Source organism: Sceloporus occidentalis, unplaced genomic scaffold, assembly GCF_023333645.1.
Source record: "Sceloporus occidentalis isolate IW3139 unplaced genomic scaffold, rSceOcc1.0.p SCAF_16, whole genome shotgun sequence".
Classification (NCBI taxonomy): Eukaryota; Metazoa; Chordata; class Lepidosauria; order Squamata; family Phrynosomatidae; genus Sceloporus; species Sceloporus occidentalis.
In genome coordinates, this window is record NW_028316996.1 from 10,524,577 (window position 1) to 10,548,763 (window position 24,187).

General features: G+C 37.1%; 1 protein-coding gene across 1 annotated transcript in view; it reads left to right on the forward strand.

The window, feature by feature from the left end:
- The first annotated feature begins 4,636 nt into the window (after positions 1–4,636).
- LOC149303021 (protein limb expression 1 homolog) overlaps positions 4,637–24,187 on the forward strand; it is a 42,105-nt gene continuing 22,554 nt past the window's right edge. The window contains exons 1-3 of the mRNA XM_089481745.1: positions 4,637–4,661; positions 4,836–4,999; positions 22,045–22,185. Coding sequence (XP_089337871.1) covers positions 4,637–4,661; positions 4,836–4,999; positions 22,045–22,185 — 330 coding nt within the window. The remainder of the gene's footprint in view (positions 4,662–4,835; positions 5,000–22,044; positions 22,186–24,187) is intronic.

Sequence of the window (24,187 nt, forward strand, 5' to 3'; positions counted from 1 at the left end):
TATTTAATTATGATATAATTACATTAATAATAGAGAAACAAGAACCACATGTCGATTATTTTTATTAGGCCTCAAGCTGTGTTAGTTCCACTATGGTGTTGATGACTGTCAAATGTACATTTAACTTATATCATTTGTCCATTACAATTAAGTTGTGTTCATCCACGGTGACTACACTGGCCGTTTTTGGGGGGTTTTCCCATGAAATAGAATTAGAAATACAATGGAGACTATACTAGTGCATTTGAATTTGTACAAACTGCAAATTCACAGAATTTTGGCAAATTCGGTGATTCATATGAAGCAACAAAAACAGGCTATACCCCCCATCCACAAAGCAGACGAAAACAGCGTCAAATTTTTGCAGGCCCTTTAACTTACATTCTTTTTTAAATTTCTTTATTAATCGGGAAAGTATTACTTGAAATAACAGTAGTAATGTGCAATACTACTACAATTAGCATTACAAATCAATACAATCCATAGATGGAACGTGAGTAAAGACATCAATATCACGTCAGACACAAATAAATAGTAGGACATCATTGAATGACAATGAAAAACAGCATAATTTGCGTCAGGAGATAAAGAAATGAGGCAAACAGGAAAAATTAAACAGAAGGCTCTCAACCTCCATAGCCGGACTCCCCTGGGCCATCACAAAATTCCCTTCCCTAGCTCAATCATCCCTAGAACCCCGGAATGGGGCATTGACCTTTGAGGACTTGTAGGCAATACCATTGAGTAGTATTGAAAGCTAGAAAGATGGAATTCTGTGTGGATCAATCTAGAGTCGCTGTGTATGGAGACCACCTATTAAAAAATTATTGACCTTGCTTTCCTTATGTAGAATGGACTCAATCCAGTCCATTTGGAACAAAAATTGTACTTGGGATATGACCATTTCCAGAGAGGTTGTCTGAGGGGATATCCACTGGGATAAAATAGCTTGTTTACCTACAGCCGATAGGATACTAAGGAGAGGCCTGGCCCGGAAAGAACTGTGGTGCAAAGTTTGCGGAAATATTCCAAAGATCGCCCATTCTAGCGTATTTTGAAAAGAAATACCCAGGACTCCTGTGATGTAAGCCTGCAGCTCAGACCAGAAGAGGGCAATATTAACTTACATTCTTATTCTCATTCACTCACACTCCCAAATGTTTCCCTACCTTTTCTGCTGATCACTTCTGCTTCCACTTGCACATATTCTATATCTTCTTTCTTTCATCTTCTATCTTCATCCGCATCTCCATGGCCATAACCTGGCACAAACGTCCGTCAAAATGTCAGCACTTCTGACAATGTCCTATTGTCTGATCCTCCCATCAGGGCACAGAACGTCACCAAAAGCACCGCGATTTTGGTGGAAGTTCCCTTCAGGTCACGCCGATCCTCCAGTTGGGTGAGAGGACGTCACCAAAAGTACGGCCATTTTGTCCTAAGGTGACGTCCTCCTCCCTCAATTGGAGGATCAGGCAAGAGGACATCACTGGTTAATTCGTGGAGATGCAGAATAAAACAAAAGTGAAAAGATATGGATATAGAAGTGGTTGGCAGAACGGGTATGGAAAATTTTAGAGCGCATGAGAGAGTGAACATGAATGAGAGTGTGAGTGAATGTGGGTACCGAGCAACGTATTTTTGTTCTCAAAATACCGCCCCCGCACAATTTTCATCCGAACTGAATGGGCAGGGAAAGTAATTCATTGACCCAAAACAAATGAGCTAAAAACAAGCCAAAAATGTATCCAAACTGTTTTTGGGCCATTTGCATGTCCAGCGGCACATTGTGTAAATTACATGTGTTACACAGCCAGAAACGTCCTTGAGAGATATTCATATTATATATATTATTGGCCTACACCTGGCTATGTACAGCTGAATCCTCTTGAAGATTTTGCTGAAGAAGCAATGTAGTACATCTGAGACTAATTTACATGGAAAGAAATGTTTGCTGTTCAAATCCTGAGTGGATTTTATTTGACATTTTTATACAGTAAACCTTTGAAGTTGCAGGTGAATCAGGGTCTTTAAAATTTGAGTTCAAATTCTGGGGCTTCTTGGTTTTGACATGACAAGTTTTCTTTTAATGCACAATCCTAGCTAAATTCCTGTAGTTTTCATGCAGCCAAGCCAAAATTATTCTGACGGGAATTTCGTAAGTCTTTGTTGATACTTTTCACTTGGAGTACGGTTCCATTCATTCATTCTTTTTAGATATCCAAACCAAAACCTTCATGCTGTTTATTTGATATCATCAATATGTGCTGCTAAATGCATATTATAGTTTTCTCCTGTCAGCCACTTCCATCTCAGAAATATAAACAGTTCACTCAAGCCAACGGCTAATGTGAACAGACAAGAAGAATCAGGATCTAGCGATTTTTGTGAGGAATAAATTCATGTCAAGACCTTTCAATGCATTCTTAAAATAGAATTTTCATTCTTGTTTGAAATTATGCTCTTCAGCACCAAGGGCTTTTTATACGCTAAATACCATTTTTCTATGTTTGTAACCATACAAATTAGACATTTTTTCATGAGAAGTAAGGCATTCTTTTAATACAAAAGAAACACATAAAAGGTAATGCTGGTTAGTGCTAGTATGTAAAAACACCTGTATTAAACAAAAACAAAAAACATAATATTAGCAATTTTTAATCATGTGCAAAATAACCTATTAAATATCCATGCTTTTTACATGATGTGGGCATTGTTAGACATATGTTGGAATATGTCCATCTGCGCTATTTTCATAACTATGTATAACGTAGAACACATGGGCAGACAGGGAAGGCTGTGAAACAAAATGTTAACCATGGAGAGAGGGAAGAGTGGCCTACCTTTGTGTATGACACATGCATCTTTGTAGAATTTGTAAAGTGCATTGGAAACGTCAGGTTTTGGATTCACGTTGGGATTGTATATTATTATTATTTTTAATTTCCAAATTTGCTTGCGCCTTTTTTATTATGCTTGGTTGTATCTCTTTTAAAAACTATTAAGGTTTGGAATCTTTCATTGAGTAGAATAAGAGAAGCAAACGTTCTAACAGGGTAACAATCAGAAAGTAAAAATAATAGTAATAGGAAGAACAGTTTAGAAAATTTCCCAATCTACATGAAAATAAATGGAACTTTACTGATATTCTCCAGGTTTAACATTTGATTTAGTGCTGTAATTATGCAGATAAAATTTTGGTAAATTTGGCGATTCTCATGAGGCCAGACCTCTACATGTGTTCGCATTCACTCACACTCTCACACTTGTCATTTACTCTCTCTCATGCTCTCTAAATGTTTCCCTAGCTTCTGTGCCAACCACTTTCGCTTCTGCTGACTTCTTCAACTTCCGCAACTTCTTCATCTTCTATCTTCTCCCTTCTCTTCAATTTTCAATCTGCTTTCTTCTTTCTTCATCCGCATAATATTGATTGATTGTTTATTTATATCTGAGCAGATTATTCCACGACTTCACCTTCTTCAATACACTAAAATATCACATATAAGAGTTTATTGGCTGATTGCATCAATTACATAAACTCACAGTGTATCATTCGTTATACATCATCTCAGAATATTATTCTAGTATACCTGGTATTCTAAATACTGGGTTTCTAGAGTACTTCCAAGGTTTGGAGTAGCTATTTGTCTTTTACCATTAGTTCTCTTCCAGTATCAACATCATTCAGCCAAGCAAAACCCAACTCCACAAGTAGCTGATATCTGTATTCTGTCACTAGCCTCACATATTGCCAGTTACTGTTTTGACTCAATCCATTTGTGACATATTTCCCCAGAACACCCCAAGCTAAAAAAGAAGCAGGAAGCTTTTTAAATGACATGAATAACTTTAATTTCACGCCATATTAGAAACAACTTATATATATACATAGTCAGGTTATCTGATGTATAAGTTACAATTACATTGGAAACCAAAACTGGTATAGTTGATTCCTGATGAGTAATACAAAGTTATTCTCAGAATCACATAAATGTCTGCATATTCACCTCTTCATTGGGAATCCACTGCAGTTTTTCAGCTGTTAGATCACTCAGTGTTCTGTTTATTTGTACAGACATTTGATTTTAAGGTCATTTAAAACATAACCAGCTGAAACAAGCTTACTAGCTAATTTTCTTAAATAACTACAGTTGTTTTAAAGGCTGTTTAGCTTGATATGGTTACTGATGCTAATATGTCATTGTTTTGCTTTACTGTATAAAGAAAAAAATATTGTATGTGTGTAATAAATCTATAACATTTAAACACCACCCCGACTATTGTTTTAACAAATGTTTTCTATTTTAGTTATATGAAATAAGGTAATAATTTATTTAAATCCCCTTTTATGGACTGCATATACATGTGTGTAACAAGGTCCATTGATGAGTATACCTACAGCGAGCAAGTGCAATCACTGATGACAATTCTATAGATCATGCTATATATATAAACGTAAGGAAACGGATAGTATAAAAAATACCTTACGTTTCTTAATAAGAAGATATTGCATGAATTTAGAGTGCCATTGATTTCTTTAAAGCATGATGAGTAACGCAATGCTGATTTAAATATGCTCAAGCCATTATCTTAAGGGCTACCAACACTGAAACCCAGTTTGCTGAAAACATTAATGCGCATTGATCGTCTTTGTTTAGGTAAGGATATTTAGCCATTTAAATACTTCTTTAAGAGTTAAAAAAAAGGCCTTTTCAAGTAAAAATCTAATGCACGTCATTTTTTTTGTTTACATTTTTAAATAGGCATCCACCATTCCAACATTTCTTACCAATATTATATAACATTTTCCATGTTGTGTTTTATTTCTCTAGTGAACGTGGTAGCGTTACTTCAAGATTTCTGGGAAACTAAAGAGAAGAGGAAGGCAGCTTTTCCAAGCGAAAGTTTGGTTGTTTATGAATCGGTCCCATCCCCAGATCCTCCGTTTGTGTGTTATGTTACTCTGCCAGGAGGAAGTTGCTTTGGTAACTTTCAGGTGAGAATTGAGTTTCAACAGAATCTTAATTTATGTATAATTCCATTATATTAATATATTGTGATGATATATCTACAGGATGTTCTACAATTAAACTGAAATCATGCCTTAGAAACTGATATATTTATGTTTCTACAATTTGTAATGTTGAAATGAGTCCTTTTAGTAGATGACTTGTTGAATTTTGTTTGACGGTATCACTATGAAATTGTTTAAAAATATAATTTTGAAAGAAAGTTCAGAGAGGACCATAAATGATGAAATATGTCAGTATCTGAGGACAAGTCAACTTAATTAAGAGGGGTAAAAGATATTGGGTTTGGGTGGATACAAAAAGGAAGCAAAAATATGGATCTATGTATCAAAACAAAAAACTAAACTTACAGTACTGTGAAAAAAGTGCTGTGACGTAAGCATACTTTCAAAAATAGATACGTTCATATTTTTTTTGTATTATTTAACAAAATGCAAGTCGAGTAAACAAAGAAAATCTAAATCAAATCAATATTTATCTTGAAAAGTGCTTGGACAGAACACCAGGAAATCCCTGTGTGCCTTGAAATTTCTGTCTGGGAGAGACCTTGCTGATGCAGTTACTGTGCTCAGTCTTGTCATGACTTTTGACATTAAACTGTCCTCAGCAACCTCACCTTGTTAATTCGTTTGGTTGTTCCTCACCCAGTTTTATTCCTCCTTCACAGATGTTTCAGTGCAAGTGGCTTTGTGTAAATATACACAGGAATTGATGGGGTTTTTTGAAAGCAAACGGTGGTCTACTGCAATATTGATTTGATTCTGACTTTTCTTGTTCACTTCCTTTGCATTTTGTTAAATGACGAAGATAAACTATCATGTCTATTTTTGAAATAATTTTTACTTTACTGATTAAAACCTTTCTACAATACTATATATTAACAATAATTGATTTCATGTGATGGGGAGATCTTTAGACATAATAGCCATTGTTTACAAAAGTAACAAAGCAAGTGGTGCTGATTTATAATCCATGTAGCAACTAAACCCTCTAAAGAATAAATTATAGTGTCCTGTATATGCACTTGAATTGTGCATTTGCCTTGGTACATGTTGGTGAAAGTAATAGTAGATCCAGTCTGTAGTATGTGCTTGCCTCAAACTTTAAGTAATGCACGTGTACACACAGCTGGTACAGGGAAACTGCAAATGATCCATTAAGTCGGTTATAGTTACTTACTGGGGAGGAGAGGCATCTCATATCCAAGAAAAACACATGTTGTAATGACCACATTAAGGACCAAAGTCACGGGACAATACTCGCCAGGAATGGGACACCCCCTGCGCTACCCACTCCGATTTTCTCAGTATACCCCTTTCCCTAATCAGGTGTTTGAACTGTGAACATATGAAACATTATTTGTTGTAATGACTTTGATCAGGGCCGGCCCAAGGCAAAATGCCGCCTGGGGCGAATTTTAAAATGCCGCCCCCCCCCCTTATCTACCCTTTCTCTCCCTCCGTTCCTGCCGCCCCCCCATTATCTACCCTTACCCCCCCCATTATCTACCCTTACCCCCCATTGTACTTACCTTTCAGCAGTCCTGCGGCGAGTCTCCCTGTTCGGTCTCGGTGCCGGCTTGTAATGTTCGGCACCGAGACCGAACAGGGAGACTCGCCGCAGAGGAGAGAGAGAGGGGCGCCGAGCGGGTACTGACAGCTTTGTAAGCGAAAACCACTCGGTGCCCCTTTCTCTCTCTTTCGCTTTAAAAAAAAAAAAAAGTGCCGCCCCTTCAAAAGTGCCGCCTGGAGCGGTTGCCCTACTCGGCTCCATTTTCGGGCCGGCCCTGACTTTGATGACATCATATTCTAAATACATAGACATTAATTTGAAGTCGGTCCCCCCCTTTGCAGCTTAGCTTTCACTCTTCTGGGAAGGATTTTCACAAGATTTCAGCGTGTTTCTGTGGGAATTGTTGCCCTTTAATGCCGTTGAGCATTTGTGAGGTCAGGTACTGATGTTGGATGAGAAGGCCTGACTCACGGTTCATCCCAAAGGTGTTTGATGCGGTTGAGGTCAGGGCTCTGTGCGGCCAGTCAAGTTCTTCCAACCATGTCTTTATGGACCTTGCTTTGTGTACTGGGGCACAGTGATGCTGGAATAAAAACAGGCCTTCCTCAAACTGTTCCCACAAAGTTGAAAGCATAGCATTTTCCAAAATGTCTTAATTTGCTAAAGCATTAACATTTTACTTTACTGGAAGTAAGGGACCAAACCATGATTGCAATAAATAAGAGGTATGTCCCAATAGTTTTTGTCTATATAGTTGTACACAAAGAAAGGTCCATAAAGACATGGTTTTATGAGTTTGGCCAGGCCTTCGAGGCCAACATTAATATAAATATAATTTTGTATTTACTGAATTCTGAGTTTGAAAGAAATGTTATATATTATCAGTATAAACATTTTGCTATTTATATGTTACATTTTTTTCACACTTAAACATTTGCATATATTTCTCTATTTCCTTTTGGTCTATAGCTATACAAACTTTTATTATTGATAATCTGAGTTGTAGTAACCCTTCCATGTAGCTAAAATGCACTGTTCCATAAAATAAACCTTACTTAATCTGTCATTAAGTTAAGTCGATTGGTGCTAGCTTTGTTTCACATGACATGTGTTTTTAACAAAAAATAGGACTAAAGCAACATTTTACATGATCAAAGACATATTTCCAGAAAAGACCTTCACCAGTTCTAAGAATGATGGTTCTAATGCAGCATTTATTTATAAAAGTGTTGTTGGAAACGTGCTACTACCCACTGTGTATGAAACACCCTTTCAAAGAAATTATACAAGCAGAGAAATATTAGTTTTCATATGTATAGTTGGTTGTCCATTAATGTCCATTTGCTGACCTCCCTTTACCTGCTCATACACTTCATACCATAAAACTCCTTGTGGAGCAAGGGTAGTATAGTCCAGGGGGTAGATGGGCCCTTTAGGCCCCCAAACAATATGACAAACCTATGCATTGGTGGTATCACTGTACTTAGGAGATGTTGCTGAACACATTGTGGTGTTGTTTGGGAGCAACATATACAGGAGGTTACCCAAAGTGCAATATTCAAGACAAGGGCGCAGGATAACCAGATTTGCAAAAAAACATAAAATATTGGGTGTTTCTAAACTCAGGACAAATATTAGAATCTTTTGAGCAGGATTTGCAGATGAGTAAAATAAAAAGTGCTTTTTTCAACTTTTCACCATTTTTTTATATAGTAAATTTAGGTGATATGATCAAAATAAAAAGAAGCCCATCTTGTGCTGGAAAAAAATTACATATCATTTGTGTGGGTGCACTAAATGAGAGAGGAGAAAATTGCAGCAACATCTCCAAAAATGTTAAAACAGCCATTGTCACGAAGGGTACAAAAAAACACCTCTGTCCTTAAGGCGTTAATAAAGTAAATAAACACAAATTAATAGAACCTTTCTGGTTCTTCAAGTATCAGAAAAGTGTTGCATTAAAACACACTTATCCAGTGTTTGTATTTTAAAATTAAAGAATGGATTTTAAAGTTAGCATTAAAAGCAATACAGCCCTTTTAATATAAAGTTTGCTTTGAGGATTCACTGTCCCTTTAACTCAGCATTTATGTTATACCTGCTTTTTGTAATGAGATGTGATGTTTTCAGGAACACAATGATTATATTTTATGAAATAACGTTACCCTGCTGTACATTTACATTTATTTATCTTACATTCAGAAATAAATAAATTTTGTTAGCTTGTATGAGCATGTGTTTGCATTTTGCCTCTAAAATTATTATCATTTATTTATACAGCTCCAACAATTTCCACAGTGCTTTATAGGTTCTCTAAATGGAAATGATTTAAACTAATTGAAATGCCATGTTCCTCAAAACATTGTAAGATTCTGTGAACTGTACATGAACAAACTCAAAATTTAAAAGATGATGTTCAAATTATTCTGCAGCACTAGAAATCTACATCCTAGCCTTTCCCATAACTAATTGCTATATCTATGACAAGCATACCTGATGCTTGAGCGGGGCGTGTCAAGACTGGAGAGTTCCCAGGTATGATTATAAGACGCCCCCCAAACTTTGGATCTGAATGAGAAAAACCCCCAAACCACTGATTTTTGTCCCTCATTCATATGCACACTTATTCTCTGCCATACTGTATGTATACTTGCACTTTGGCACTCATGCATGCACACATTTATGTAAGAAAGGGATGTGCAGGATTGGGGGTTATAAAGTTTTTTTTTAATTTTAAGGACAGGTAGAGCTTTCTTTTTAGACCATTTTTACAAATTTAAATTTTAACAATATTTGCTAATTTCATTCATTTGTACACATTACCAAAAACAAGGAGTGACCCCAATGAAACAAATAAAAACAAAGCGTAGAGCTCTGATTTTTGGTTTGCATTTTGTTGCTCTCTCACACTCTCATTTATTCTCTCAGTGTCTCCCTACCTTCTTCGATGACCACTTCCGTGTTCCTGTCAACCCTTTTCCACCGCTCCACTTTATCTCTAGCCTCTTCTTTTTTCTTATTTTCGTCACCGTTTCGCCAATTAGGGAGAGGGTGTGTGCAGAGGCCCCACCCTTTTGTCGAAATACCTATATAAAGGAGCTAATAAGGGGGAGAAGCGGACAAAAAACAAAGAGACAAGAGAAAAAGCAGAGCAGTAAATGAGAATGTGAGAGAACATGAATGATAAAGCCCTAGGCTTAGTCAGCTTTGCCGCCGATCTGAGATCTGATTAAATAATGACCTTGATTATAAGACGAGTTACGTCGTTTTCTCAGATTTTTCTGGAAAAAAAACCTTGTTTTTTTATAATAAAGCAAATATGGTATTTAATCAAGTAAAATTTTACCTTGATATTTTGCTGGCAACACTTAAGTGCCTTGTGAAACAAAAGCAGGTACTCATGGAAACTTAAAACAAGTTTCTTAAAAATGCCTATGGTTTTATCTGATTAAACCTTCAGAGCAAGAAAATGATAGATCTGGCATGTTTTATTTCCTTTATAAGCACACAGTATTATACCTTTTAAATGTTACATATAAGTAATCATTTAAGTCATTTTTTATATAGTGTTTTCTTTTATTTCCCCGTTTTTTTTAAAGGTGCACCATTTCATTAAAATTTTGATTTGGAAATGGTAAAATGGTTGTGGGATTGTACATGTTGGCTTTGAAGTACCAGAGTTAATATATACCAGTTGTTTTGTTGTTCTGCAGGCAGCTGCTATTACAATAGTTCTGTGTTTAGGTTTTGCATTCTTAACACTTTCTATATATACACACTTTAAGACTGATTCAACAAAGCGGTTATTTTTAAACCCCAATACTTTAATCTGAATCCAAGAGGCTTCTGATGTCCGCATAGAGAACTGCAAATGCTGAGACTTTAAAAAAAAGAAAAACAAGTTTGTAAATTAAATTGACACTCCAGTGGCCCATGCAGCCACACATATGAAGAATGAATATTTAAGTACATTGTATGTACTTTAGTATTCATTCTACAGTCTGTTAAAAATAAATTACCTTTAGGAGAAGCTACAACTCCAGAACCGCAGAACTGTGGTCCCATTTTCGTGCCATTGATTGGCAGCTTGAAGCAGCCAGCCAGTGGCAGGAAAGCACTTTCATTGTGCTGGAGCTGAATACATCATCTTGGAGCAGGAGATGTGTGTGTTACTTCCCAAACCTAGGGGAAGAGACAAATGCTTACGGAGAAGTCCACAGAATTCCAGCATGCATTTGTACCTGAAAATATGTTATTTTTTAAAGTACATATGATGGCTGGGTTTTTCCTTTAAATATGGTAACGAAAGGTTATTAAATATAGAAACTAACTTAATTTATTTGTTTGGGTAGCTAAGATAATAGACCAGGGAGGAGCAGTTGATATAGCTTATCTAGATTTTAGTAAGGCATTCGACACTGTCCCCCTAAGAAGACACAGTCTGTGGGTTTAGATGCGCGAATAGTTGAACAGATAAGGCAATGGTTGAGTGATAGGAGGCAGGAGTTTGTAGTTGCCAGCAGAATACCTCAGGGATTAATATTCGGATCCGTACTTTTAAAAAAAAATTTAAGTAATATTACAGATGGTAAAGTAGGTTTTTTGCAGATCTTACAAAGGTCTGCAACAGGGTATTTTGAGTGGAACCCAAATGGCAAATTATTTAAGTAACTTAAAAGTCAGTGTGGCAGCTGCAGTTTAATGTTAATAAAAGTAAAATAATGCACTTGAGACGTAAAAATCCCCAGGCAGAATATACCATTGGGGACACTGTTCGGTCAGTAACAAGCGAAGGACTTAGAAGCCATTATTTCTGATGACTTAAATGGAAGCAGATAATGCAAGTAGGATACTGGGTTGGATAGAGAGTAGCATTAGTAGAAGGAAGAGGGAAGTGGTTCTGCAAATCTCTGGTCAGACCTCCCATAGTGTTTTGTGTACAGTTCTGGAAACCCCATCTCCAGAAGAATATTGACACATTGGAGAGAGTTCAGAGCTACAAAAATGGCATGTGGCTTGCAGGACATAAACTATCAGGTACTTGAAGGCATTTAACAAAATATAGACGTCAAACATGTTTGGAAGGATGGGCAATGTCAAGAGGTCATTTTCTAAGTCAGAGGCTTAGATGTAACGTACGTTCTACTTTACTCAGAGGGTAGTAGCAGCAGAAGCTTTCCTCACTATAGGGTGCTCACTAGGTATGCTCACAGCAACCAAATTCCTTACCGAATTGGTTTTCATGAGAGGCAAATTTCACCTAAATTAATCTTTTCATAAGAGTCCAATTTTTTTTAAAATGAAAATTCTAATAATCACTATTTACTTTCAGATAAATATGATGTCTGGTATAAATGTATAAGAAATATCAAGTGTATTCATTGTTTTAGATCTGTTTTTCTTGATCGTGTCCCTCATTATTTGGTTCTCATAGGGCTTAAGAACATCCTGAACTAGCATTAAAAATTTGCTGAAATGCAACTTAAAAAATATTCTGTCTTTGAAGTCTCCATTTTAAGATGTGGGAACAATAAAAAAGAATTTAAATCTTGATAATGCAGTAATGGAGTCATAAAGGAAATACCATTATCACTAGATTCTGTTTCACTGCTTATAGAAATAAAGTTATTACAACTCATGAACATTAATGCTTAGTGGATTAGTGTGAAAATGTGTGTGCAACGGCAAACCCACAGAACTGCAATTTTAGGCTGAAAAGTCTGCAGTTTTGTAACCATTATTTATAATCATATATATGTCTGTCATCCATCCCTCTATTTACTCTCTTTCTTATCTCCCTCTTTCTCGTTCTTTCCTTTTCTTCCCTCCCTTTTCCTTATCTCCCGCCATCTCTTGCACCCTCTCTTTCGCATGTCTCTTCCCAATCTTCTCTTATCCTGCACTCTCTCTCTTATATCTACTTCCTATCAACTTGCTCCTCCCCCCTATTTCTTCTCTTCTTCTGCCTTCCCAACTCATCTTCCCCATAGCACATACCACAATTTGTCGGTTCTTTCCACACCAACCCTCTCCCAAAACACATAACCTGGATCAGCAGCCCCCCACTCATGCGCACAACATAAATCGACAACCTCTCTGCACCACAACATGGCCCCTGCACACATGAATCAGAAGCCCCCCCCATCACAGAGTGGAACAAAGCACAACAAATTAGCAGCCAACCACAGCAATTGCTGGTTGTGCTGGGTTTAATGTAAAGGTCTAGTCGGACTATTGTACCTATACTCTGGTTGGACCAACACCTAGTTTGACCAATCACTCCCTACGCCTCCTGGTGTGCCTCTGCTCAGTGGGCCGTTTACAAAGGTGATCTCTTATCTGCCAAATGGCCCATTACACTATGGAGGATTACGTCATGCTGGCACAGTCTTCTTTGTATGCAGCAAAAGGTGCTTAGCAGTGAAGATGGTGGCCACAGAGGGAGTGGTTGAGGGTGCTGCCCAGGGCTCAAGCCTAAGGCTTCACCCAGGGTAAGCCAGAACAAGGCAAAGAAGCACACAGCTGTCAAAATAATATATTTTCTAACATTTAAGTAGAAAAAACTAATTTCTGTTAATGCCACTTGGATTTCTACTTTAACACAGCTTACACTATATTTTCACAGAATTGACATGTTTATAAAATAGATTATAAAATGTTAAAAGAACACATTTTAAAAATCACTAAATAATTTAAACAGTTTCAGATTTAAAATGATACATTTTTAGGAAATATATTTATCTTCTGTAACACTTGATTTGATTATTTTTCTTAAAATGACTGATTTATTAACGTGGTGGTTTTTTTGTGGCAAAATGTATTCCTCTTAATGTTTGGTGATGAAAGAAAGTAAGTGCCAGTGACATTAACACTACATAAAAAATCAAAACATTCAAGAATGTTAAAAAATATTTGCGAGTAAGGTTTTCCAACAATGATTTTTTTATGCAAAGTACAATGATACTAGTAAAAAAGGTAAACAAAAATATTGTAGAAAAAAACACACTTTTCAATTGCCAATTTATTTGGTACTCATTCTTTTTTGAATGGTGATTGTGTTTTTTTGTCTTGCTAAAACAAAGCTTTTGTGTTATTTGCTGAAATTTCTACTTGAAAGTAAAGGTTTTGATATAAAATACTTTATTTGTGGTTAGATTGTGTTGGGTGGGTGTCTTATCCAGTAATCCCTCCATCTTCTATTGACAGTGTGTATTATATGTCTGTGCTTTTAAAAATATTTCTGTGCCATTTTTGGCTGTGTAATAAATCCTCAAAACCACATGTGTATGTGTTGCAACAATGTACAATTTCCATTTCCCACAGTAAGGCTTGCAATAGCCCCAGCAGACTGACACTTGGCTCCCCTCTTCCTGAACTCGGCCATTTAGCTCCTCATGGTTTCTACAGATGGTTTTGCTTTTAATAACATTAGGGACTTTTTAATATTTTTGTTTCCTTTTCAGATTTGTTTTTTTTTTTTGGAGCAGGGGGGTGGATTCTCTTGCCCTATGTATTATCAGGTTTAAGCCATCATGTATTTATCATCTATTATCTCACATGGGATTCTTTCGGTTCTCCCATGCATATGGAGATTTTTGCTTCAACAGGATATATTGAACAACTGCTGGCCAACATGTATTATTCATTAATACCTAGCCATGATTGTAGTGTTTATTATTATCCATTAAGCTCAAAAATAATAGTATATTTTGATAAGATCATACAATGAAACAAAATAAGTAAATAGTAATAAAGGACTTAATATAATAATTGAAATGTAATTTTTCTTCATCAAAATAGTACATTTTTCTGCTTTTCACAAATTACAAGTTGTCCATTGATCCTCATATCAAAAGATTATTTTTTTTCTGCTCATACAGGTGGAGCTATCATATACGCAGCTTAAAAGAACGCTCAAGCCCTTAGTTTGAGCTTAGAAATTAGTAGCCACTCACATGTATGCTATCTGAAGCACACATATGAATGGCTGCTACTTCAGTGACTTTAATGGGAATGCTACTGAGCAGGTTCAAGAAGTTTATGTACCAATGCTTGCTTGCCTGGTTTCAGTAAAGGCAGCCAGAAGAGGACTTAAGTGAGACAGAAGTCCTGTTTTTTAGCTAATATAACTAAAAAATGCACGTTCCAATGTACATTGGAGGCAATTGTCCCTTGGACTGCAACAAAATTCTTTAAAAAAAAAAGGGGGGGGACATAGTGGGGTCAGTAAAGCAGTATTATGTGACCCCATCATTATGAGGTGGGTTGGTATAATGATGGTCAGGGAGGGGACTCTGCACTTGCATACATACATCCATACATGCATACATACATTTATACACACATTCACTCTCTCTGATCATCCATGCAGCTCACACGCTTCCCCCTCCTTCAACTTTCATACTTTTTTCCCCCTCATTATTTGAACTATACAGTTGGTCCCAACCAATTAAATTATGTCATTGGCCACAGTGATATTAGGAACTATGTGTATTCATATTTAACGTGTTTGTGACTAATATGTTTTTCAAACATTATAATTAAAAAATCATAGTGTATTCCTTTTCTGAACAAAAAACATTGGGGCTACACCGCTACAGATGTACTGTGTTCACAATGATAGCATTATTTAATACAGGGCTGGTATTCAATTATTCCCAGGGCTGGTTTTTATTCCCAGTCTGGCCTTGGAGCATGTAGTCTTTGATGTCAGACCCCCTTTAAATCATGATTTAAATGTTTAAATACATAATTAAACAATTGAATATTGATAAATAAAAAAATCACATTGTAATGCTATGCACACTATGTCTGGCACAGCAGAGAAAGAATACACGGCGTAACTTCCTTGCCAGATACTGTGTGCTGTAGCCACCAAGAGCAAAGAACAAAAAATAAACATGCACACAGCTGCAGCTATTAGTCAGATATTGTTATGTAAGTAATAGAAACACAGATCAGTAATGTAGGCTTTGATGGCATAGTCATTTTAGGTTTAATTTTAAATGGCTGGGTTGATACCTTCTTTGTATGGTAGTTGGTTGTTTTTACTGGACAAAAGCAGGTACACAGTGGTGCGTTATGGAGGGTAAATCCAATGGCCAAGAATTGAAAGGGCCCCAAAATTTATACATATGATACATGGGTATTTTCGCAGTAGGCTTCTGGGGATAACTTAACATGTCCAACCAGCTTTAGCTAAAAGCTCTGAAGTTTGCTGTCATTGACAGCCCCACTAAGGAAGAATTTATATATAAAGAAAGTAACCTCCTCCTCTGTAGTCTGCCAATTTCTCCCCCATCATTGGTAAGGAGGCTCTCCAATCTAAATCAATGGAGCACTTTCTGCAGTGTTCGCTGAGCTATAGCTGGTGCTGACTGGCAATAATTATATCAGGTGAAAATAGCTGGGGGTGGGGAAAAGGGGCAAATGAAGGGTGACACCACAGACATTTAGGGAAGACATGCATCTATCATATGCGTTAAAGTGGAATTAATGACTGGAGTGTATGTTTGAAGAAAACAAATTGATTGTCCTAATGTAGTCCTGTTCTGGGGTGTCTTTCCCATACCGGTCACTGCCGTGACTTACTTCTGGCCTCCTGCAGCGAGATCCGGAGCCGTGGAGTTGGGGTACATGTTAGTGGCAGTGTCTTCCCCCTACTGAGTATGGATGGACAGGCAGGAACATAATAAAAAAGACTGCAATACACATCAGTAGCAGTAAAACAGAATCAACATGTATTAAAGGATAAATGCAGATAAAAGTAAAGTAAATAATACAGTGGCTAACTGAACACACTAGAAGCTGTCCGACTGGGCCCACTACCCTCCCAAGCCCTGTGTACCCACCCTTAGGGTTCACCCTAAAGACTGATGGTTAGCAGTTGGTGCGCTGAAGCTTTGGGGCCCTTTACTGAAATTAAAAATAGAGTCATCTTGGCAATAGGTGAATGCCAAGTTCTTTCAACCGCTTGCTGTATCTGGATGAGGATCCAACTTGCAGTTCACATGCTGTACCAGTAACTGGATTCAACCTTCTCCACAGCTACACTGGGGCAGCAGATCAGGTGAATGATGTAGCTGAGCAATGCTTCCCACACATTTTGGACTGTAGGCCCCTGATCATTCTTCCTCGTAGAAGAGTTTGAACTGGCCTAATGAGAGTCCCTCCTACAGCTTCTGGCTGCCATGTGACTTCAAGCTCAGGAATTCTCTCTGCTGGTCACTCCACAGATACACAACAGTGACACAACAGGAAAACCCAAGGGGGCTACACTAATGTTTTCAGCAAAACTAACACATAGGCTAACTAACACATAGGCCACATACAATAAAATTATAATAAATTACATAAAATATTAATTGTGAGATCATTCTTAATATTTGTTTTTCTTTTTTTTTTTACTTTTAAAAAAAAAAGTATAGCAGTAAGTTATGGGTAACTGGGTATTGCAAAACTGTACTCAAATATCAGACCATTTAGCATGTAACATGAAGCTATAAATACATAAAGTTAAAACCTCAAGACTCCTTACAAATTACAGCCAAAAAAGTATGGATCTTATCTGGCAAGATCTATAACCAGAACAAGACCACAGACCTTAGTCTCAAATTGTTCCTAGGAAAAGATTCAAGACCTCTTAGTGAGGAGGGGCATGTGGTGAACGTCTGTAAAACTCTATTATAGCTCCTTTGGCCGTGGAGAAAGTGTTTTAAATGTAAACAATTTAAAGCCAAAAAAATCAATACAAATAATTTATCAAATTATAGGAAACAAATCTGTGTATGATTCTAGTAATGGTAGAACAACCTGCGGATATGTTTAGCTATAGAATGCCAGAGTTTCTGCTAGTGTGTGACCATAAGGACTTGACGAAGATTTGTGACCAAGCCTTTGCCTTTCACTCCCTATGTGTCATTTGCCCTTGTTTCTAGCATGAGGGAACATATCTTTCTTTACTTATTGTATGTTACTAATCTTTAGTAGCAAAAATTGAGGCCATTGCTCTCTTTTGTCATATCCGGATATGACAGTCAATGGTACAGTAGAATAAGGGAAAAGCAGAAATAGGTTCCCTCAAGATACTTCACCAGGGTTCACCCTCTGCAATAAGACAGGTAATTAATGGCTACCGACAAATTTGGCATAGGTCCTTAGAAATGTCCCATCATGGCACCCCATCTTGGTTTTTGATAAAACCATCAGAGCACAACTATGGTATGGAATCGCTTTTAATTTTAATATCTAAATAGTGTGCTTTGGCTGACAAATGATTTCCCAAAATCCTTTTTTCATTTATAACAGAATATGAGTCATAGAAGGATCATTAAAGGTTTGTATATTTTCAAAGATATGCTTTGTATAAAGCAGAATATTCTAAATGGCAAACAATTTTTCTAGTTTGGTGTCTCATTCCATGGAATGAATGGAGACAACAGTTCAAAATATAGCATATAAGCTAAAATGAAACTGATACATTTGATAATTTAGTTAAAAAACTATATAATTCTCCTTGAGGCCCAAGTGAGTAATGGTTCTGGAGCTGATGTTTCCTCACAGCATAATAACAAAAAAACAAGATTATCTCCTGAAAACATAGTGTCTAATAAATTGCTCATTATGAGGCTTGTTTGACAGACACTCTGTAAAAATATAATCTATAAACATAGAATTTGATAGCAGATAAGAACCATTCACCCAATGTAGCCTGCCCATTTTCCTGATGTAGAGACAGTAATCAGTCCTTGTTCTTGTCTTAGATTCAGGAGAACTTTATGTCTGTCTCATGTCTGTAAATTAGATTTTTTTAGCCTCTTCTACATAATCTACTTCTACATAATCTACTCAGAGGCTGTTTCACTTATGTACCCCGGTCTTAGTAAAGTAAAGCTTCCTTATATTCCCCCTAAACCCTCTAGTTTTAGTTCAAACTGAAAACTAGGTGAGGGGCCAGTATATAGGATTTTTATCAGGCTAGGTTCCAGAAAAAAAGGTAATTATATAACTGAATGTTATTTTTACAAAGAAAAAGAGATTATGAATGAGAGGTTCTTGACCCAGTTTTTGTAATAGAAATGATCATGCATGTTTAATCAGCAATATTAATAACATAAATGATACACAAAGCATGTCCATAATAAAATGATATTGCAGTAAGGTAGTTTAACTTTAAACGAGGAGAGTGTGCCCAGGTGCTTCGCCCTTTTGCAGAAGTGCTCCCGGAGGCCTGGTTCACGAAGAAACAAAAAGACACGGAAGAAGTATTAGAGGAAAGAAGATAGAAGTACAAGAAGAGGCAAGAGAAGAAATGTAGTTGGGGTAAAGAAGACAGGGACATGGAAGTGGAATGTAGGGAGACATTGAAAGAGAGGGAATTTGCAGGAGACTTGGGACCCCCATGTGGCACCCCCCTTATGAGTGGCACCCGGGATGGATTGCCCCTCAAACACTGGTGATCCCTGCTGTCATTTAGGGGTCAGATATTGTGGTCTGTTACTTAAGGGAGAGTTGAAGTGAGTTCTAGCTACTTGATGTAATTAAATATTATAAAGAACCAAGTCCCATATATATATGCTGTTGGAAGATCTTGGCCCTTAACAATATATAATGAAATCAGTGAAATTTCTCCATAACACATTAAATTACACATTATACAGGGCCTGCTCAGCTCTTCTAGCTGGAAGAGTCTGCCAGTGTAGGCCTTTCATAATGAATAGCGGCATCATGGAATTGAAACCTCAACTTTCTTACAAACTCTCCTATTAGAGAATAGACCCTACTGTCACATGGCAGGTGTCGCCTACCTTTCAAAATATTCCATTCTAATCAAAAAGGACACATATATATTTAATGTTTTAATTAAAAATGAAAAGCCGAGATGAGCTTTTGCAAACTACAACTTCCATCATCTTCAAACACATCACTGATGGGGGTTGTAAATTACTCTGGTGTGCCTGCTTTTGTATCAGCAATAGTGGCATAGAAATGTGTATTTTCTTTTTAGATTGTATTTCTTTAGTATAATTAAAGCACTTAACCAATGATTCAATGGTGAACCACTTGCTTGTCATGTCACCTATGACAAATATATACGTTTCACCTCCTCTGTCTAGCTGCAGGACTCAAGGGAAAGATATTTCATGAGACTTTAGTAAATTCACAAAATGTTACAAAGGTGTTTTTGTTTTTACATGTGAAAGTAAATTATTACTCTTATTACTTATCAATTACCTTAGTCTTGGAGTGGGTTTGATATACATCTTGCAAGTGTTTTATTGCCAGAGGTCAGCTATGCGAATGGCCGTATCATCTAGAGAATATCTGATTACGTTTTGAACTCTGAGATCTGTCGAAATGTGTTGAAACTCTGAAACTGGATTTCATTAATACAATATGAGTTACATTAAAGGTCCTTATCAACATGCATACAATAAATCCATCAAAATGACACAAGTCCCTCTCAACAAAAGGTTTGAAAATCAGAGTTTAACTCTAGATCAATGAAAATAACAAATAAAACGGTACTCCAAAGTTAGAAAATCTTCATGCTGGCTTGGGGTCTTGGGCCAAGCTGATAGTACTTGATTAGTACAAGATGTCAAAAAACCTTTGGACCAGATGTAATGACCTCCCCATCCAAATATGTTTTAAATATTTTAGTAGGTGCTGAGGGTTGAACGCCGCCTTTCACCTATTCAATTTCTCACACATGTGCACAGAGAACAAACACTGAACAAAGTGAAAATCTCTACATGAAACAGGAAGTTGCGCTCATTTTATCAGGAATCTCTTGATATTTCTGTCTCTGTCAAGGTTGGGCACTCTTTCAGTCTGCTTAAGTACTTACTACGCAGCTGATTTCTCATGTCATGTTTACTCACTGAACCCGCTGAGTCAAGCATCCGATATCTGCGCAGACATGTGTTGTTCAAGTACTTGACCGATATACCCTCAATGTCCACACCAGGCCCCACCAATCAATTTAACTACTCAATAATTGACACAACACCAAGAGTGGGGTTGAAAAGGCCACAGATGATTTATTTAACCTAAGCTTACCAGGCTATCCAGGTACCACCAACACAGGGGAGGACATATCCGGATGGCCAACCTCAGACCCAAGGTTCCAGGCTTCACCAACCCGAAACTTCCCACCGAAATACCGCCAAATGCTCAGAGCATTTACCCCCTAGATGCATGGTAAGCTTCTGCCTCCAACTGGGACACATTTTAACCACCCACCTAAACACCACAAAATACGGATAGAGGGCGGGACAAACTACACGAGGTAGTGTGACACACAAAATGGCCTCAAACCTAATGACACTGGTCCTTAAATAAAATGCCCTCAGGCCGAGCCCTACTCGGCATCCCAGTCAAGGCCCACTCCAGCCCATTCTGGCCCCCCTTGGCATCATGAAACATGCTTACATGCTTTCCCGGTGCATTTGCCTGCTTGTGGCAGAGTTTAGCACAGAACCCAGGAGCTGTCTCCCTTTGGCCCACTGAGATCATAGTTGTAAGATTTTATACAAACATTGTCATACTAACATCATCATGGCCGAAACTCGAATTTCGAACTGTCACTTGTTAAGAGAGAAGGTGCCATAAGGAAAGGAAGCTGAAAAACTTGGCTGACCCCTTCCACCACAGTGTGGACTACGAGAGGACTAGCATTTTTGTTTTTTTCTTCTAGATGAGGAATAAGGGTGTCATGCAATTGCAATACTGGTCTCTTAAATAATACGCTCTGACATATACCCTGGAGTTGATCCTTAGTTCTCAAATATTTAATGACATGGGCCTGTAATTATAGTAATATTGTATGCATAGTTAACCATTGTGTCATCCTTGCTTTTTTTTTAGTTTTAAAAATAGTATTAATACATTTTGGAACAAAGGAGCATAATATCATTTGCTGCATAGGATGATAATTAAAAGCAATTAAGATACTCCTAATCGTAACTGGGAACCTCTGAGAGCTGGCCCTCCGGAGTGATCACTCTACTGCTCCCTAATGGAGGCAGGAAAGTGGGTGGAATGAAAGTGGATAACAATGTATAGGGATGAGTCAAGCCTTAAAGATAATTGATAGGGCCTGGGATGGGGCAGGCTCAAGGAAGAGTTTGAGTGCAGACCTGGGCACAAAATGGAGACAGACAAACTCTGCTCACTTGACTAAAGATTAAATACACCCATAAGAAGTCATGGTAATCAGGTACTCTCATAATAAGGACAGCAGATGGGAAGTTTTCAATGTTGGCCCTCAAGAAATGAAGAGCTTTCAACAACATGTAACTAGAGCATAGCTGAATTTGTGAAAAGGTGTTAACATTTCATTTTCATTTAAATTTGGCATGACTTATAAAGGATGTGTGATTGTGCTGTGTATAAAATGGACATTTAAGTATTGAGTCTATCCAACAGGATCCTAATGAGTAATGTGGTTTGGCCATTATTGCGGTTATAAACCTCTCATTTTAATTGTGATTTACAGTGCTGTTCAAGCCGAGCAGAAGCACGGAGAGATGCGGCAAAAGTTGCACTTATCAACTCCCTGTTCAACGAGTTACCAACTCGGAGAATTACTAAGGAATTCATCATAGCAAGTGTTCAAGAAGCAGTCACATCAACAAGTGTAAGTCAAATCCCCTAAAATACATTGTCCTACTTAAGAAACCTTTCTACTTTTTTTCGATGGATGTTCTTGTGTTGTTGGTCTTGATCAAATAAATCAAATCTTGTAGATGTCTTTTCAGGACATTTCATCCCAACAGTTATTCATTATTGTTTTATTGCCCGTTTTAATATTAAAATATAAAACATGATCCCAATAATTCCAGTCGTTGTAAAGAGACAATAACATGTTTTCTTTTTCTTCAAACTATTTTCTGATTTGTTGACGTTAGGCTCTCCTTAATGCATCTAAATTAAATATTTAGCTAGTATAATTTAACTAGAGGGATTATATAATATCCTCAACTTCTGAGCAGACAGTTGTAGTATCAAGATTGCACAAAGACCCCAACAAATTATCCTATGTCCAGTCCAAGAGAGTTAGCTATCCAGCTTATATGCACAGCAATTTAAATCAATTAATTTCAACCTATCATACTTCCCCTAGGTCTGCTGTTGATTCAAAAAATTTAAAGTAATAACACATGTTGAATTGCTTTGTCAAACATTATTTTAAATAGAAAGAATCCTGTTGGCAAAACAGCAATTGATCTGGCTGTGGGATGGATAACTAAAATAGTTATTTTGTTTGTAGATGCTGAGCCTTCAATTCCAGCTGTATCCTTAACCTGTTGTATATCAGGACATTAGAAATAATGACCTTTTGTTTCCTTTTTTTTGTCCTCAACTTTTGGAAGTAAACCCCATTGTCCGCTAGTTTACATTATTCCAAAATACTTAAAAACATCTGCTTTTCTCATGGTTTTTCTCTGTTTGGAGAACCTAATATGTTGTTAATTGTGTCAATAAATTGTGAATTTAATTTAATTTTATAAATGTTATTTACTTAGTCTTTATAAAATGTAACACTGTAATGATTCATATTTAGCGCAAAACCAATCAAATGTCAATGGTGAGAACAAGTTAGTTTAACTGAGACGTTATATGATATACGGTATTGGCCCGATTCTAGGCCGCACCCTTATAGTTTGGTGCTATTTTAAAGAAAAAATACACATTGGTGGAATAGTGAAACAGTATTTTATCTAACGATACATTAGAATGTATTGTAATATTTTTGGTATCTATTATGCAGTTAGTCAGCAAAGGTTATATACAAACAGAAACTTGGAAAACCAATAGCCATTCTAAGATCCTTCTTTAATTCGTAATGCACCTTACTAATAGATATGCCACTCTGCTCCCCAGATATGCCACTCTGCTCCCCAGATATGCTTTATGCTCCCCAGATATGTCACTTACCACCCTAATTTGCCACATACCCCCCCTGATATGTCTTGTACTGCCTGATATGCCACTCTGCCCCCCAGATATTTCACTCAACCCACCTGATATGACACATACCCCCCTGATATGCCTTATAGCCCCCAGATTTACCTATGCATCCCCAGACTTGCCCCCTGTGCTCCAAACATCTGGTGTCTAGTGGGGCAGCCGGTGGACATCTGCACGATGCGTGTAGACAACCTCTGCTGCTGTCCGCCACTTCCGCACCCTTACTTTAAAGACTTAAATTGGGGGGAGTCCGGCCTATAATTGGGCAAATACGGTATATGCAAGTATAAATAATATCACTGCATACGCTTTTCAGGTCTTCTTCTCTAATTGGACATATATCCTGCACAGTATCTGAAAATGTACACTATGTACCTTATGAAGTTGTTTAATGTTTACTTTAATGAGATTAACTGTATTATAGTCTTAAAAAAAAAACCACTGTAGATATGTGTGCGGTTTAAAGAATTGTGAAAATCTGTCAAAATGACTTTTCAACTAGTTCACGTGTTCCAGCACTAACATCCTCATGTTACAGTTTTTCTATTCAGTTCATTTATTGAGGAATCTGACATTACTTGGTTGAATCCACGACGCAGGTCTTTAAGTTCTCTTTGTTTTGTATCATATGTTAATCATTAGAAGGCAGCATTACTCATTGTCTCATA